The sequence below is a fragment of the Bos indicus x Bos taurus genome, chromosome 1, assembly GCF_003369695.1.
Source record: "Bos indicus x Bos taurus breed Angus x Brahman F1 hybrid chromosome 1, Bos_hybrid_MaternalHap_v2.0, whole genome shotgun sequence".
NCBI classification, from domain to species: domain Eukaryota; kingdom Metazoa; phylum Chordata; class Mammalia; order Artiodactyla; family Bovidae; genus Bos; species Bos indicus x Bos taurus.
The window spans coordinates 101,728,198-101,748,160 of NC_040076.1; the positions used below are offsets into that span (position 1 = coordinate 101,728,198).

At 31.7% G+C, this 19,963-nt stretch overlaps 1 protein-coding gene across 1 annotated transcript in view; it reads left to right on the forward strand.

The window, feature by feature from the left end:
• SI (sucrase-isomaltase) overlaps positions 1–19,963 on the forward strand; it is a 114,358-nt gene that overhangs the window by 28,985 nt on the left and 65,410 nt on the right. The window contains exons 16-23 of the mRNA XM_027552332.1: positions 3,518–3,634; positions 5,542–5,696; positions 6,655–6,739; positions 7,632–7,688; positions 8,388–8,512; positions 10,356–10,444; positions 13,621–13,670; positions 14,963–15,133. Of these exons, the coding sequence (XP_027408133.1) occupies positions 3,518–3,634; positions 5,542–5,696; positions 6,655–6,739; positions 7,632–7,688; positions 8,388–8,512; positions 10,356–10,444; positions 13,621–13,670; positions 14,963–15,133 (849 nt within the window). The remainder of the gene's footprint in view (positions 1–3,517; positions 3,635–5,541; positions 5,697–6,654; positions 6,740–7,631; positions 7,689–8,387; positions 8,513–10,355; positions 10,445–13,620; positions 13,671–14,962; positions 15,134–19,963) is intronic.

A 19,963-nucleotide genomic window follows, 5' to 3' on the forward strand; every position in this document is an offset into this window, starting at 1 on the left:
CACTGTAATTACAAATTTTGTAATATTGTCATCTTAATGATTTTCAGTTAAATGATTAAAGGCATATGACAGAAAATTTCAATTTCTATTCCTAGAGACTTTATGAGAAAAATAAGATTGTGAATGGTGTCTATAACATTAGAGTGTAAAGCGAGAATGAACAAAATTTGGTCAAATCATACTAATTCCTAAAACAAGAGTCAATATAAACAAAGCACAGAAAAATCTTACATAATAAATACAAAAGCACCAGAGAAAAACGTAAGGAAAAATCCAAATTGGCATTGTAAAGAAAGTAAATATCAATTGTCTAGATATATTCAAAATTCTCTAGATTATCAATTTATGTTAAAAAGATAATAAAGTTGTTTCTTCTATTTAAAAGAGAAAAGATGACAGAAATGTTTCAAATTTTTAAAGCAGAGAAAATTATATAAGCTATTCCAAATGTAAGAAATCAGGTAAGTCTCTATATCAAGCAAATAAAGAACTATACATGTTGATTTTCAACAGTAAGGAGTATCATTACATAACAAAATAAATATGAAATATTTATAAGATTATAGTGATTTATTCTTTCATATGTATCAAACAAAATGAAAACCAGAAACAAACCAAAACAAAACAAAAAAGCTACCACATACACACGTACACACACACACACACCCCATCTTGAATTTGGAAAGTAAAGTAAACACATTACCAATTGATTCACCAAAATAAACTGAATGGAAATGAGGGAGAGAAACCATAGAATTGAATGCAAACAATTGTACTTCATATCAGAAATTTGGGACATCAGACAAATTGGTATTTAGAAGAAAATTTTTAGCCTTAAATGCTTAGATTATAAACAAAGAAGTTTTGAACATTAATTAGTGAAGTATGTGAATTAAGAAAAAGAAAACAATGAAATGTAATGAAAATAAGACATGAATGCCATGAAAGCAATGTCTCTAGAGAAACAAATGTCAAAATAAAAAGGTGACTCTGAAATTTTGAATAAAATAGATCAATATATGGCAAGTTTTGTACAAAAAAAAGAAAAAATAAGCAATGTTACAACGTATTCCAAGATAGGATGTTATGTATGGTATAGCAACTAACTAATAAGCAATAACCAGGAGTAAGTATTCAAGCTAAGTGTGGGACTTTTTGAGAGAAATTGTAGTAACTTAGTAAGTTAAAGATACACCATATTCATAGATAAGGAGTCTCATAGAAATAGGCTTTCTCCCAAAACTGTTATCTAATTCAGTGACATTCTATTTTAAACTATAAAGAGAATTTGAAGAACATATAAAGTTACTCTAAACTTCATGTGGAAGACAATACACTTCAAAGACATAGAAAAGAGCACATGGATTTTGCCCTATCAGCTAAAATAATAATATAATGCAATGATACTTAACTGTGAATGATCAGATAAATTAATATTTCAAAATAGGATATGGGTCCATACATTAATAGAAATTTGTTTAATGGTAGTACTATCACTGCAGCTCAGTAAATAAAGTATCAACCATTCATATGGACAATTGATCATCCATTTAAAATATAAAATAAAATTACTCTCTGTCTCAAATAATACACAACCTATGTGTGAAAAGTAAACTTTAAGCATCATAGAAGAAAATATAAGTGAGTAACTTTATGATGTAAGGTTAGGAGTTGAATTTATTAAACAGAGCACAGAGGCACAACTAATAAAGAAACAAATTTGGTTACAAAATGAAAATTTCTGTTCATCTAATGTCTATTTTAAAAATTAAAATAAAATGTTTCCTACTACTGGAAAATTATATATTCAATTCATATAAGTAATAAATGAGTAATATTTAATTTAAATAACCTACTATAAATCTGTAAAAGGTAAGAGAGTAGAAAAATCAGCAAAGGACATGTCAAGCAATTCTATAGAAAGAGAAATACATATGGACTAAAAAAAACGTGAAAAAATTCTCAACTTTCCTAGTAATAAGAGCCATACAAGTAAAAACTTTGATGAAATGCATTAATATATAAGGTGATAAAAATTAAAAACCTGAAAATATCAGAAATCAGCAAGAAAATGAAGCAAGTGGGAACATTCCTATATTGTGACTGTACTTACTATAAGCAGTTACTGTTGGGGTCCTTTAATGGACTCAGAACCTGGTGGTCCAGAGTCGACGATAAAGTGAAAGAGAGAAAGAGAGAGGGAGAAAGAAAGAAAGAAAGAAAGAAAGACAGGGACCTGAGCTCTGATGGAGCAAGAGTGCTTTATTAGCAGAAATGCAAGCTTATATATCTTTAGTTAGATGATTACTCAGCTATTACACAAGATGAAATTTTATCAATAGCCCCGGTATGGATAGTCTAATACATACAAGGTTGCTGACACTGAAAAGAGTCACTGTATGTCTCATCCTATGACCTCAGTCCTGAGAATGGTGTGCAGCTCTACTCATTCTTGGAATAGGAACTGATAAGGAACAAAGAATCCTTGAGAAATAGAAAACAGCATGCAGGAATCCTCCTGTTAAATGTTACCTGACAAGTTGCAACTAGTTTTGATTTAAAAAATATACTTTTCCAATAAGTCAGGAACGTAGTCTTATATACATATATATTCACAAAGATGCTTATATACACACTTCATACAATCATATTTTATAGTGATGGGATCCCATACAATAGAGAACTGCAGCCATATTAACCTAATTGCATCTCACAAAAATAATTCTTTGAGAAGTGAGATGCCGTATAACACATACATGTCATTTATGTAAAGCTAATAAGAATGCAAAATAGTATTATATATTATTTATAGATACATATCGGAGAAGGCGATGGCACCCCACTCCAGTACTCTTGCCTGGAAAATCCCATGGACGGAGGAGCCTGGTGGGCTGCAGTCCATGGGGTCGCTAGGAGTCGGACAGACTGAGTGACTTCACTTTTACTTTTCACTTTCTCGCATTGGAGAAGGAAATGGCAACCCACTCCAGTGTTCTTGCCTGGAGAATCCCAGGGACGGGGGAGCCTGGTGGGCTGCCGTCTATGGGGTCGCACAGAGTCGGACATGACTGAAGTGACTTAACAGCAGCAGCATAGATACATATATATCACTTACAAAAACAGAGAAATGCCTGTAAACATTAAATACTGAATAGTTAAGTAGTCATTTTTTCTGAAGAGTTCTTGAGGGACAAAAAGTGCAATTATATGTGATCATACATCTGGCAATATTTTTACTCTTTTACTCCTACAGCAATATAAATAGGGAAAGTCAAATCACAGGTGGTGAGTTTTGGATTAAGAAGCCACACATTTTAATAACTAAGTTTCAGCTTTATACATTGAATTAGAAGCAAGTATGTGGCAAAAATCCAAAATCAATTAGACCAAGGAGGAGTAGTAAGACAGTAAAACAAAGACTATAAATTGGTACAGATTAATCAGTTGTATAAATGTGATGCCCTGGGAAAATTTGAGAATTTTTACAATATAAATAATAGATATATATGTTATTTAGGTTGGAGCAGATATCTGTGGGTTTGTGGCTGAGACCACAGAAGAGCTTTGCAGAAGGTGGATGCAACTTGGAGCTTTTTATCCGTATGCCAGAAACCATAACGCTGATGGATATGAGGTAAATGCCTCTTGTTCTCCATGTTTCGAAATAAAACATAATCCTATTTTTAGCAATGTACTTAAATGTATATGTATAGAGATCTGGTCTGAAAGTTTGTGGTATAATTCACAAAGACGAGTTGGAACTCCTCATCTCAAGGTCTGTATTTTATATATAAAACTATGATCAAATAAGGAAATCATGACAGTATCGCAGAAATATTTTAAGCCTAACACATGTACACATGTGTGAAATTATAATATTTTAAGTTAATGACAAAGCTTTTTGAGTCTGAATTCTTACATTCTAATAATAAGTTCCAGGTAACTTTTCTTTCATAAATAGAATATATTCTTAAGGATTTATCATTTTTCTTTTATTAAAGATACCCAAGAAATTAAAGACACTTGCAAAGTAGTTTGGGTCCATAATTTTTCTTTAATAAGTAAAACTGTAATGACAGGTGGGGAAAAAATAAAACTAACACTTTGTAAACATGCATCTGAACTGGTGGGAGGTTAATTTACCAACCCTGAGCTATGGGCTCTCATAGGCATATTTCTTAGAGGGAATGAGAAAATTAGGTGAAAGCATTAAGTCAATTAAGTGCATACTGGTTAAGAAATTATTCACCGTACACACAATGGGGCTTAATTCTCTTTGAGAAGAAGGACAGCCACTCAGAGCTCCGCCTGGAAGGAAGCATGACAATACAGAAGTAAAAGGTATAAACTGGATAGTCGTTATTTCCTAATCCACCTAAGTGATGCTTCAAGAAATTTGTGTTCTTGGGAGATCCTCATGTGAATTAAATTATACTTGTGTTCATTTATGTCCTCCAAAAAACAGACACCAAGACAGAGTTAGAAACGTTAGCAATTTATTGCTGAAATACTTGTGGTGGATAAAGAAGAGGAAGAAGGAGAAAGTGGAGAGAGCTTCAGATCACAATTCAGGCCTAAATCTGAAAGCAGATGAAGGCAAAGAAGGAGGTTTGATAAAGAGTTATATCCTACAGCCCAGTTCAACGGAAATTTTGACTCATCCGATAGGGAGTCCGCAAGGCAAAGTTGACCACTGGGAAAGACCTGTATCTCCTTGGCATGGGTCTTATATATCCCACCAAGCTCATTGATTTCCAGGAAGCAGCCAAAGGAAACTGTGGCTTTGGCGTAAACATTATGGTGTATCCAGGCAGGCAGTAGCTGGTTTGAGGAAACCTAAGCAGGTTTGCTTACATCATTACAGCTTGGCTGAAAGAGTCAACTGAGCTAGCTTAGGCTCAGCAAGAAGGCTGTCCTTCTTGCTGGTTGCAAGCCTACAAGGCTGACCAGATGGCTCTGTTCGTTGTGTCCCTTGGTTTGCAGACTGTTTGAGCTTATTGTTCTAATAGCAGTGACAAGGTGCAAGGCAGCAAATTCTTTGGCAATCCAAGCACGTTTCAAGCCCTTACTTGATGGTGTCCCGTGTCCTAACACTACATTGGTCAGAGTATATCATGTAGCTGAGCACAAAGTCAAATAGTGGGGAAATGCATTCCACTGTTAGAGGTAGATACTAATAAGAGTTATATAACAGAAATTGTGGGTACAAGGAGGCATGAAAATTGGGACCAATAGTCCAATCTACCACAAATAATAGAAATGAAGAATACTTTGTTAAAATATGTTTTATCTTCTCCAAGAATGTGTATTCAAAAGGGAAATGTCCACTTTAAAATAAAGTTTAATTAGTATATATATCAAAATGAAAACATAAAAACTAGAAATTCATATACTTCAGTGATGAAATAGGGGTCATCTCAACTTTTTATAAGCATGCCACAAAGTACACATTTTGGTTTTCAAAAATAGATTAAATGCTTATGTTTCAATTTGTATTCATATTCTAACTTTCTTATTTCAATTTCTCTGTTTATCCCACAGCATCAGGATCCAGCATTTTTTGGAAAGGATTCTCTTTTGGTTAAATCATCAAAACACTATTTGAATATTCGCTATGCCTTGTTACCTTTCCTTTATACTCTATTTTATAAAGCCCATATGTTTGGAGAAACAGTAGCAAGGCCTTTTCTTCATGAGTGAGTACTATGTTCAAGAATTTCAGTCTTTCAAATTATATTCAGACAAATAATAAAAAATTAAGAGTAGATCAAGATGTCATGTGGCTTTCTGATGCTTTTCTTGACATTTATGTAAATTATTTGGTGAAATGTGAAATGATAGTAAATATAATTAATTTGGTGAAATGGACAAGTTCAATCTATAAATGTGATATTGTATAGAACTTAAAAGGAAAGAAATATGTAGAATATATTAAAGTATATCAGTAAGTAATATTAAATATATAATATTAAACATATATTAAATATCATTTAATATTATTTACCAAATAAAACATTAAATATCAGTAAATAAACAAGAAAATATTAAAAATATAATCACGCATATTGTGAAAATTATCTAAATAGAAATCACATATAGTATAGTTATAAAGCAATGAATTGTGCCTGTCTTTGTATCTCTTGATGAAAACAAGGTCGTTCCTCAAGAAATGACTAAAGATCCCTTCAAGTCCAAGTCAAATTGAAGTTTATAAGGAAAAAGTATAAAAAGGAGGAAAGTAGAATATGAAGGATTTCTGATAGTTCATGAACCTATTTTATGGGAAAAAATGAAGTAAACAGAAGAGTAGTTTATTATACTTTTTATTTTTATAGTTGTTTATTTATCATATATGATAGACTATTTTTTTGAGTCCCAAATGAAGTAATTTCCTCTTTCCCACCTTTTTTCACTTTCTACTTTCCTTTCTATGTTCCTTTTTCTTGAGTGTCAGGTGTACCATAAGGATGCATTAATAATTATAGATTCAAAATTACATATTAAGTCAGTTTTGATGTTATAAAGTCAATTTTACATATCAAGCAAAATTAAAGACAATGATTATTACCAGGGAATAACTTAAAAGATAATAAAGTGACATGTTTGGATTAACATTTTTTATCTTTATGTTGTAAACACTGTCATTGTTCTTAGGTTTTATGAGGATACTAATAGCTGGATTGAAGATACTCAGTTCTTATGGGGCCCCTCATTACTTATAACCCCTGTATTGAGACAGGTAGGATACAATTTTAATAAATTTTAAAGGGAATTTTGTGTAATCAAATCCACACTAAATTACAAAACATCTGGGTAATAAATGTTACTCAGTAGAATGCTTCAAACTGATAAGTGTTTAATTAAATTCTAAAACATAGAAGAAATTTTGAAAAGTTATAAGTATATTAAGTAGATTTATGCTTTTCAAGTATATAATATGTACTGGGGAGAAGAAATTGTATAAAATTAGTATTCTTCCACAAAAGAAAGCTTTATTTATGAAACATATCAAATCTTATAATAGTAACAAATAACTGTCATTCATGTAGTCATAGACATTGAAATTGTGCTATACTGTAAATAAAGGAGAACTTGAAAGCCAATAGATCATATGAAAATGTTGAAAAAATAGTGGAATGAAATATTTGGATTTTGCCTGTTACTTAAAAGTTGGTATGTCATGGAAATATATAGAAATGAATGTGTTCACACTCACGCTTACCATGCAGATGATAATGATACAAATATATGCATCCATTTTTTTAGTTGCCACTAAAATTTATTTCATCTTTGCTTTTGGAATATTGTATATTATGAAAGTATCTAAAACTATTAAAATAGCCTTTTGTTATATATAGAAAATATTGTAGTGTAACATACAAAGGAAGCTTTTCACTTCACTATGAAAATCTGACATTTGATGTGACTCTTTTCTGTTACATATAGAAGTAAAATATATATATCTACATATAAATTGTTGTTGTTTAATTGCTAAGTTGTGCCTGACTCTTTGCAACCCCATGGAATCTATAGCCCACCAGGTTTCTCTGTCCATGGGATTTTCCAGGCAAGAATATTGGAATGGGTTGCCATCTCCTTCTCCACATATACATTATTTTGCTTTATTTTAGGGTGCAGAAACAGTGAGTGCATACATCCCTGATGCCACTTGGTATGACTTTGAAACTGTAAGTAAACCTAATGTAATAATAGTTCAAAAGTATATATTGTCCAACATTTATACATGGGAAATTAACAATATTTCTGTTATTATTCTAAAAAATAACAACTTCAGATTTTAATAATGCATAAAAGTCTGCACAGGTATATATTTTTTTACATGTGAGCAGGTATATGTTCCATTGCACATGATTAATATGAAGTATATTCTTCAGTGTAGTTATCCATCTTAAACTGTGGAAGTAAAAGGTCAAGAGTAACTTTAAGAAGAATTGGTAACTTATTTTAATACTTTTCCTATTTTACATATTCTTCCAGAAAAATTGTGTATTTTAAAGGGAAGTATTTTGCAGTGCACTTATATTTGCTAAGCAGAACCTTTATTTTTTATAAGAAAGATTTTTTTTAATCCTTTCAAGAGACCTGGTTAACTTTAACCGAAAACAAAGAATAAAAATAGGACTAATTAAGAATATTATTAATTATTGTGGAAAGGAAATGGATTTCTCTATGGTGATTTTTTTTGTTAAACTGAATTTATTTTTAGCCAAATTTATTCAGTAAACTGAAAAAGTTTCTTTAAAAGTTAGGAAACAACATGTTACTATTCACTAAAATGACATGAATGGCTCATAATAAGAATTATTTCTCTGTGTAAATTTTATGTGTAATTCTTGTGAAATTACTTTTTATTTTCCAAATATTAGGGTGTAAAAAAGCCATGGAGAAAACAACGTGTTGATATGCAGCTTCCAGCAGACAAAATAGGATTACATCTTAGAGGCGGTTACATTATCCCCTTTCAACAACCTGCTGTAACTACAACAGCAAGGTAAAATTCAGTTCAGTTCAGTTCAGTTCAGTCGCTCAGTCGTGTCCAACTCTGCAAAAGGCATTAATTGAAATCTGAACTGTAATTTAATATTTAATGTTTCACATATTTATTAAAAAATCAATGATTGATATTTAGCTTTTTAACCAGAAGATATTTAATGCAAGGGATTCTTACATATAACTTTCATAGTTATAAAAAGAATAAAGAATCAAATTATGTATTAATATATTACAACAACATTTTAATTAAAAAAATGAGCATAATTAGATTAGAACTTTATCTCCTGTGTCAAAACTGTACTGACTTATTTCTGTAAAGAATATATATAATTAAAATTAGTTGCTGATTATTACTAAATAGTGAAATATTAAATGTTATATAATTGATTAAAGTGTCAGTTGTTACCTGTTTGTATCATCAATATATAAATGTCAAAATGATTGTTTTCCAGGTAAAATGTTTAAAGTCAATAAACGAGGTAGATATTTCTGTATAGGTAAAGAATGATATAGAAATTAAGTTGTTCAGTAAGAATACATTTTAGAACTACTTAGAAAAAAGGAGAAACTTGAAAATTCTGGTACTTCATCTTGCAAAATTCATTCTGGGTATATGGACAGAATGTGTCATATTGCATCTACACATTTCCCCATGTTCTACAACACCTCAACAGATAGTCACTCTATGTTCCTTACCCTGCTGTATTTTCTTCATAGCATTAAGAATATATGTAATTATATTTTTACTTGTTCTTATATGTAGTATGTCTGTTCTCCTCAACTATATACTCCATGAAGGCAGGGATGCAACTTTTCACACTTTAGTTCACATACCAATAGTGTCACCCTATTATGGAATGAAAGTGAAAGAAAGTGAAAGTGAAAGGCCCTCAGTCGTGTCCGACTCTTTGTGACCCCATGGACTATACAGTCCATGGAATTTTCTAGGCCAGAATACTGGAGTGGGTAGCCTTGGGGGATCTTCCTGACCCAGGAATTGAACCGGGGTCTCCTGCAATGCAAGCAGATTCTTTACCAACTGAGCTATCAGGGAAGCCCTACTATGGGATAAGCTCCTGGTTTTCCCTAGATATTTGTTGAAGGAACAAATTTATGAGTGAATGAATTAAACTAGTTAGTCATGTAATTAGGTTTGTTTCCTAGAATTATTTTCATATTCTCAATTTTTCATGATTATGTTCTCAAAATCATTAGTTATACTCTAGAGATGTATCAAATGAGAGAAACATACGCTCTGATAAGTGTATGCTAGAAAGAATATATTCTGTATAGAGCAGTTACCTGGACTATACAGCCTCATTTTAAGTTTAGAAACCAATAGTAATATACAACTAAAAAAATATTAACCACATTTCATTTCACATGGTATAATTAGCTTCATTTTTATGATTATTAGAGATTCTACTTGGCATTTAAAAGTTTATTTTATAGTTTTTTTCATTGTTTTGTAACCTTGATGCATTGCAATTCAGGGTTAATATATTTGTGACAAATACATATGGTACTTCATAAGATATATTTAATTTTGTTGTTTGAATTGAAATATTATTTTACTGTTTCAATTTTGATGGTGGTGTCTTAGCCTCCAAGAAGTTCCATACTATATTTATTGTATTTATTTCTTTCATTTATTTTCCAAATATATAAATTACTTTTCTCATTGATAAATTATTAATAAAAATAGACATGAATTTTATTAATATCAATGTTTTTTGTGCAGAAATCCTACAAATCCTCATGTTGAAATGGATTTATTTATAGGATATTTTACTATTATAAATTTATATTTACTCATAAATACACCCAAACTTACTTAACAGCCGAAAGAACCCTCTAGGACTTATAATTGCATTAAATGATAATAACACAGCAAAAGGAGACTTTTTCTGGGATGATGGAGAAACTAAAGGTAAGTTTCAAAGTGATATGCTTTAAAATGTTTATTTTGATGATGGGAAGTTTTGCTTTTATTATGAAATTACATTCATTTAAAAATGTCACAAGTTTTAATTTTTTTTTAAATTTCTAATTTCTGTTTTATTATCTATCTTAAGAGTTTAGGTAACTTTATATAATTTAGCATTGCTATTTAAATTATGTATATTTAATTACAACATTTAGTTTTCTCTCTTGGTTTATTGTAAAAATCTTTGACAAGTGTAGATACTTTTATTTATTAGATTATTGAATAAAAATTAAAGTAGTTAATAAGTTCACAGATGTGTAAATTGCATCCTATTTTCAACTATCTTAGATGATTATAGTGGTTAAAACTAAAATTTTATTACTGTAAAAGAAAACCAACATTAAAGTTTACTCAATGTAGAAAGGAGGAATAAATTGGTAATTTGAGATTAACAAATACACAATACCATATATAAAATATATAAACAACCAGGACCTAGTATATAGCACAGCAAACTATATTCAGTATCTTTTAATGAACTGTAATGGAAAAGAATCCAAAAAAGAAATATACATATGTGTATATATATAAACATGTTTAACTGAATAGCTTTACCTGAAGTGTTGTAAATCAACTATACTTCAATAAAAATATTTAATGTCAAATTATTTGAGATAAGGATTTTACCATATAAATGTCATTATTTATTTGAATTATTAAATGTCTTCTAATTAATTAGCCCAAAAGTTGAGAATTCAGTACATCAAGGGAATAAAATTAGAATCATTCTTTCTAATATTAAATTATGCTATAGAAAATTAATCTGTTTGGATTTACTTAGTCAATTATAAACACTCATAAATTTAAGGTTTTTTAATCTCATTTTTTAATAGAGGACTCTTAGATATATGTTTTATATATGTGTGTATAAAAATTATAGTTTACCTTCTATTATAGCTCACTACTTCTCAGATGTTTTATAGTATATGGCCTGCCTGGGTGCTCAGTCATGTCTGACTCTTTTGCAACCCCATGGACTGTAGCCCGTGAGGCTCCTCTGCCCACTGGATTTTTGAGGCAAGAATACTGAGGTGCCATTTCTTCCTCCAAGGGATTTTCCCAACCCAGGGATGGAACCTTCATCTCTTGTGTCTCCTGCATTAGCAGGCAGCTTCTTTACCACTGAGCCACCTGGGTAGCCTATTATAGTATATGAAGCATCCAATATCTCTAACTAAGCTCCAAGAAATAGTCTATGTATTGGTGTGTTCTCTTACAATTTGAAAAATATGGAATCTTTGAAAAAATTCTGTTCTTTTTGAAGTCTTACCTGCCTGTGAATATGTAAATTACCACAGTATATCTGCTCCATTAAATGCATTGTCTTCCACTTGTCAGTTGATGGTAACTTCATCTCTACAAGATGCCAACAACTTTACGGTTCACTCTTATCTAGGAATCTCTTTTGGTTCCATCTTGATCTAGGAATCTTATCAACTCGACCATTGTTATCATCACTACTTTTCATTCTAATTACTGCAATAGCTCCCTAATCAGTCTATAGGTTGATGGCTCTTGTCAGCCGCCTCTTTTTACATTCTCTTTACCAACTGGCAGATAGAGTAAGCCCTTTAGAAGATGATTCAAATTATCTCTTTCTGCTCACCTCTTTGCTCAAAACCCTCTAACAATTCACCATTATATTCAGCAGCCACAGTCTTTACCAACATCCAGAGTACTCACCATGTCCTGTAGATTTTACATACACACACATGCACTCTCACACAAATCTTTCCTTACTGCTCTCCATTTTTCATTCTACTTCAGCACACCAGACTTCTCTTTCTCACTCAATATGTTAGAGTCTAAGCATACTAAGGTTAGCTCTGACCTGAGTATAGATTCCAAACACTTATTACATAGAAATTCAGTAAGAGCGGATTTCAGCAGAAACATTAATAAACTGTTCATAATCATCAGGTAAAGAATTTTGTTGAGACAATACCTCTATTGGTAGCATGTGAGACTTGACTTTAAGGTTATTCTTATTTCTCAAATTATTTGTTTCCAAGTTCATTAATTTTTCCTACTTGCAAAAATTTACCTATGGCTGATTCATGTTGAGGTTTGACAGAAAACAGCAAAATTCTGTAAAGCAATTATCCCTCAATAAAAAATAAATAAATTATTAAAAACTATATTGATAATTTACTTCATATGCTATGCTATGCTAAGTCACTTCAGTCGTGTCCGACTCTGTGAGACCCCATAGACGGCAGCCCACCAGGCTCCCCCATCCCTGGGATTCTCCAGGCAAGAACACTGGAGTGGGCTACCATTTCCTTCTCTTACTTCATATAAGATGGTTAAAATATGGAGTTATGATTTAATCAGTCATCTAATATGATGACTATATACTTAAGTGTGTTAAAAAGTTAAAATCAGAATTTTCTGAATAATCAAATACATAAACAGCAAAATAACCTTCAATTCAGATTCTGATTTTAATTTTATTCCCTAGGATTAAAATTTTAAGTTAATTAATGTTACTCAAAGTAGTCTATATAAATCCTAGGATTCTCTTTATATTTTCCACTCTATTTTCTCCCAAATATTTTAGTTATAATCTATAGTTTCCTGTTAAAGAAACATGTTGATAAAAATGCTATGTTTCATATATGATGCAGAAAATAATTATTTTCTTCCATTTTTTCTCATTAAAGTGTACATGAATCTTTAATATGTCTCCACATTCAGTCCTTTAGATAATGAAAAAAAAATTGAAAGATGCAAAACAATATTGCGGTGTCCCATGTCTTCCCAAGATAAACTTCTTGTTACACAGTTTATTAGAGAGAGATAAAATATTATTCAAAACAATAGTTATAATTGTATATATTTTGCTACAAGTTTGCATTCTCTGAATTTCTAGAACGATTTTACTGGTCTGAAAAATCAAACTGGGCAAAGATGCATTTATTACCTTTACTTCCTGGGAAAATAAACTACCAAAGTTATTTTATTTAAAGATAATTAAGAAGTTTAATGAAAAGAATTTATTTAATTTGCTTAATAAATAATACTTATTTTAAAAAATGTTCCTGTGTTGTCTAACTGTAATAATAAAATAAAAATTTGACATTATTTTGATCTGATAACTTATTTTTCCCCCATTACAGATACCATCCAAAAGGGCAACTACATTTTATATACATTTTCAGTTTCTAATGTAAGCATTCTCCTTGAACACATAGTTAAATATAATAGCTTGTTAATGTCTAGATTGTGCCTTTTCTTGGAAAAGTGCATTTCTCTCCAAAGATCAATGGAAAGAAATGGAAAAAATCATTTAATTTAAATTATTAAATTGTATATGAATTACCTTAGATTTTTATGTTTCAATATAATAGTATACTTCAATATAATAGATGAGTTTCTGATGATGAAGTTTGTACACAAAATCATTAGACTTCTTGATGCACTATGTCTTGTTTAAGCAGATCTTAGGAAAATAATCTCAGTATATTTGACAATGTTTTAATATACCAATCATAGCAGTGACTGTCATGCATTTGGGGTGAAAATGAAAACGCTTTGCACAAGGTTAAATTTTGAATAATTAGTAGCAATGCTTCTTGTAGAAGTTAGATTTCTTCATATATTTTTTTTTTGTTAAAGCTAAGTTATTCTTCACCAACATTAAGCCTAGAATGAGAAGGGATATGCATGATTTGCATCATGCATAATTTATCTCTGAAAATAATTTTATGGCATATATACAAAAAATTTTAATTTTTTACAATAAGTATAAACATATACTTATATATTTATAATTATTATATATACTTTTATATTTATATAAATATTTATATAAATATAAATACTTATATATAATTAGTATATATAATTTATATAATATAATTTATATTATATATAAATAATATGTATATATAAATAATTTATATAATATAAATTATTATGTAAATAATATATATAAATAAATAATATATATTATATATAAATAGTATGTACATATAAATTATATATAAATAGTATATATATATAAATTATATATAAATAGTATATATATAAAAATTATATATAAATAGTATATATATGTAATTTTTTTATAATAAGTATATTTATATAGGGTACTTGAACATGAAGGGCCATTGAGAATGTAGGGATAGATGATTGGTTATTTACTTATTATATATATATATATATATAAATACTAAATACTAAATTATTAATGATATCAGTGTAAATGAATTCTAAATTATGTGAGATTCAAAATATTTTCTTAGAATTTTATCTAATTCTTACACCCTTTGGGTTCAGAGTTTTTCACTTAGCAATTTTCATAAAAATGTGTGTTGGTTAATTGTCTTTATTTGGTAAACAGAATATAATTTATATATATTTATAACTATAAGATTTAATCCATTGTTATAAATACAATTGTATTTTTATTTCTGATTTGTATCCAGTGACCATCTATTTGATATATATATTTTCCAGAACAAGCTAGATATCACATGTATGCATTCATCGTACCCAGAAGGAACTGCTTTAGCATTTGAGACTATAAAAGTCCTTGGGTTGATAAACACTGTTACAGAAGTTTCAGTGATAGAAGATAATCAACCATTGAGAGCTCATTACAATTTCAGTTATGATGCTTCCAACCAGGTAAATACAATCTCTTAAAATATTTTAGTGTCATATTCTGTCATTTTTAACATATAATCATTCAGGCTCATGGTTTTGTGATTTTTTTATTCATTACATTTCTAGTTTTATTTTCCTTTTGCTGGCTATATCCCATTTTAGGTCATTTCAATTTATATTGAGATATCAACCATAAGGTTAATTCATACTACTCCCTCTCTATTCAATTTTTTCTTCGACATCACTTATCTCTGCCTTCCTAATATTTTTTTATTCCATTTCTCTAATTTACCTACTGCATACAATAAAAAATGTAAATGTTTTAACTTCTCATTTAAGACTCATTAAGTTATTGATTGAATTCATTTCTTCAGTTTTTCCCACTTCTCCTTTCATAAGTTCTTTTTGTCCTCAACATATCTTGTATCAATATTCTTTTTCAAATTTTTGTTAACACTCTTCCCTTATAGTGGGCCCTTTCTTATCCTCATTCTTTCCTCCTTTGACAAATGTACTAGAGAGGGTAAAGAAGTACCAGAACTGGGTTCAATTCTAGACCTGCAGTTTGTGCATTTAAATAATAGATTAATATCTCAGCTTCCTCATAAGTAAAATGAAATATTTAGTCATAATGTTGCTTAAATATGTTAGATAAAATAATTTAAAACATAGAAGTGATTTTTATTGGCATTTACTTTCCTACCATTTCTATAATCCTAATTATTAGTAATGTTAGCATAAATTCTAAATTAACATATATAACATGATTTTGCAGTGTTTTTGTCTAGCTCCTAAGCCCTCTAGCCCAGAGTTTTCCATGTAGGAATTTCCATAAAATATGTATTGGTTAATTGTTTTTTTATTTAGTAAATATACTATAAAATATATATTCCTGTGACTATAAGAACTCACCAATATAAATAAAACAACTTAGGCTTATTGAGAATTTTATGAGTCTAGTAAAGATTATATGGGGGCACAATACAAAATCATTTTATTATATGTTTTCTACAATTCCAGTTCATATTTATTTCTAGCTTTATGCTAATGTAGAGATTTATGAGGACTTGGTGACTCAGCAGTAAAGAATACTCCTGCCAGTGCAGGGAACAAGGGTTTGATTCTTGGGTTGGGACGTTTCCCTTTGGAAGGAAATGGTAACCCACTGTAGTATTCTTGCCTGGAAATCCCACAGACAGAGGAGCCTGGCAGACTATAGCCCATGAAGTCACAAAAGAGTTGGATATTATTTAGCAATTAAACAACAATAAAGATTTACAAAGACACTTGGAAGCACATCTTTCTAATTCCTCTAAGCTTCTAATCTTTATATTTTTTTTTCTAAATTATAATTTTTATTTCTAAATTAGAGCTATGAAGGATAAAAAAAAAAAAAAAACTGTACAGATGAAATTGTGGTAAATTTTGTCACTGTCATAAACAGTAACCAAACAAAAATTTGTAATATTGTAACAATGAAAAAACATTCATGGGATTCTCAAGGCAAGATTTGGTTTGCCATTCCCTTCTCCAGTGCACCATATTTTGTCAGAACATTGTACAGGAGGCAGTGATCAAAACCATCCCCAATAAAAAGAAATTCAAAAAGGTAAAATGGTTGTCTGAGGAGGTCTTACAAAACGCTGAAAGAAGTGAAAGGCAAAGGAGAAAAGCATTTCATGCAAAGATGGGCACAATAAAGGACAGAAATGATATGGAGCTAACAGAGCAGAAGAGATTAAGAAGAGGTGGCAAGAATACACAGAAGAACAATACAAAAAAGTTCTTAATGATCTAGATAAGATCAATGGTGTGTTCATCCATCTGGAGCCAAACATTGTGGAGTGATAAGTCAAATGGGTCTTAGAAAGCACCACTAGGAACAAAGCTAGTGGAGGTGATGAAATTCCAGCTGAGCTATTTCAAATCTTAAAAGATAATGCTGTGAAAGTGCTGCACTCAATATGCCAGAAAATTTGGAAAACTCAGCAGTGGCCACAGGATTGGAACAGGTCAGTTTTCATTCCAATCCGGAAGAAGGGTAATGACAAAGAACGTTCAAACTACAATTCTCCATGCTGCACTTCAACAGCACATGACCAGAGAATTACCATATGTATAGACTGGATTTAGAAAAGGCAGAGTAATCAGAGATCAAATTGCCAACATCCATTGGATCAAGGAAAAAGCAAGAGAGTTTTAGAAAAACATCTAATTTGCTTCATTCACTACAGTAAAGCCTTTGTGTGGATCACAAGCTGTGGGAAATTCTTAAAGAGATGGGAATATCAGACCATCTTACCTGCCTCCTGAGAAATCTGTATGCAGGTCAAGAAGCAGCTGTTAGAATCAAACTGGAACAACAGACTGATTCAAAATGTGGAAAGGAGTGCATCAAGGTTGTATATTGTCACCCTGCTTATTTACCTTACATGAAGAGTACATCACGTGAAATGCCAAGTTGGATGAATAACAAGCTGGAATCAAGATTGAAAAAAGAAATATCAATAAATCCAGATATGCAGATGACACCCCCCTTATGGCAAAAAGTGCAGAAGAACTAAAGAGCTTCTTAATGAAGATGAAGGAGGAGCGTGAAAAAGTTGGCTTAAAACTCAACATTCAAAAAACTAAGATCATGACATCTGGTCCTGTCACTTTAAGGCATATAAATGGAGAAACAATGGAAACAGTGACAGACTTTATTTTCTTGGTTCTAAAATCATGCTGACAGTGACTACAGCTATGACATCAAAGGATGCTTGCTCCTTGGAAGAAAAGCTATGACAAACCTAGACAGCATATTAAGAAGCAGAGACATTACTTTGCCAACAAAAGTCTATGTAGTCAAAGTTATTATTTTTCCAGTAGTCATGTACGGATGTGAGAGTTGGGTCATAAAGAAAACTGAGTGTTGAAGAATTGATGTTTTTGAATTGTGGTATTGAAGAAGACTCTTGAGAGTCTCTTGGATTGCAAGGAGATCCAAGCAGTCAATCCTAAAGGAAATCAACCATGAATATTCACTGGAAGGACTGGTACAGAAGCTGAATTTCCTGGCTACCTGATGCAAAGAGCTGACTCATTGGAAAGACCTTATGCTGGGAAAGATAAAAGGCAGGAGGAGAAGGGGATGACAAAGAATGAGATAGTTGGATGGCATTACAGATTCAAAGGACATGAGTGTGAACAAGCTCCAGGAGATGGTGAAGGACAGGGAAGTCTGGTGTGCTGTAGTCCTTGGGTCCCTAAGACTGCGACATGAGTAAACGCCTAAACAGCAACAACAACAATGAAAATTATAGTGTATGGAATAAATAGTATACACTCCAATATACTATTATATATATATGTGTGCTGCTAAGTCACTTCAGTCATGTCCGACTCTGTGAGACCCCATAGATGGCAGCCCACCAGGCTCCTGCCCCTGGGATTCTCCATGCAAGAACACTGGAGTAGATTGCCATTTCCTTCTCCAATGCGTGAAAGTGAAAAGTGAAAGTGAAGTCACTCAGTTGTGTCCGACTCTTAGCAACCCCATGACTGCAGCCTACCAGGCTCCTCCGCCCATCAGATTTTCCAGGCAAGGGTACTGGAGTGGGTTGCAATTGCCTTCTCTGATATATATATATATATATATACACACACATATATATATATATACACACACTACAATATACTATTATATTTGTAAACTAAGCCATGCCGTGTGGGGCAACCCAAGATGGGCAGGTCATGGTGGAGAGGTCTGAGAGAATGTGGTCCACTGGAGAAGGGAATGGCAAACCACTTCAGTACTCTTGCCTTGAGAACCCCATGAACAGTATGAAAAGGCAAAATGATAGGATACTGAAAGGGGAACTCCCTGGGTAGGTAGGTGCCCAATATACTACTGGAGATCAATGGAGAAATAACTCCAGAAAGAATGAAGGGATGGAGTCAAAGCAAAAACAATACCCAGCTGTGGATGTGACTGGTGATAGAAGCAAGGTCCAATGCTGTAAAGAGCAATATTGCATAGGAACCAGGAATGTCAGGTCCATGAATCAAGGCAAATTGGTAGTGGTCAAACAAGAGACGGCAAGAGTGAACGTTGACATTCTAGGAATCAGCGAACTAAAATGGACTGAAATGGATGAATTTAACTCAGATGATGATTATATCTACTACTGTGGGCAGGAATCCCTTAGACGAAATGGAGTAGTCATTATGGTCAACAAAAGAGTCCAAAATGCAGTACTTGGATGCAATCTCAAAAATGACAGAAGGATCTCTGTTCGTTTCCAAGGCAAACCAGTCAATACCACGGTAATCCAAGTCTATGCCCCAACCAGTAACACTGAAGAAGCTGAAGTTGAATGGTTCTATGAAGACCTACAAGACCTTTTAGAGCTAACATGCAAAAAAGATGTCCTTTTCATTATAGGGGACTGGAATGCAAAAGTTGGAAGTCAAGAAACACCTGGGGTAACAGGCAAATTTGGCCCTGGAATATGGAATGAAGCAGGGCAAAGGCTAATAGAGTTTTGCCAAGAAAACGAACTGGTCATAGCAAACACTCTCTTCCAACAACACAAGAGAAGACTCTACACATGGACATCACCAGATGGTCAACATCGAAATAAAATTGATTATGTTCTTTGCAGCCAAAGATGGAGAAGCTCTATACAGTCAGCAAAAACGAGACCAGGAGCTGACTATGGCTCATATCATGAAATCCTTTTGCCAAATTCAGACTTATATTGAAGAAAGTAGGGAAAACCACTAGACCATTCAGGTAAGACCTAAATCAAATCCCTTATGATTATACAGTGGAAGTGAGAAATAGATTTAAGGGCCTAGATCTGATAG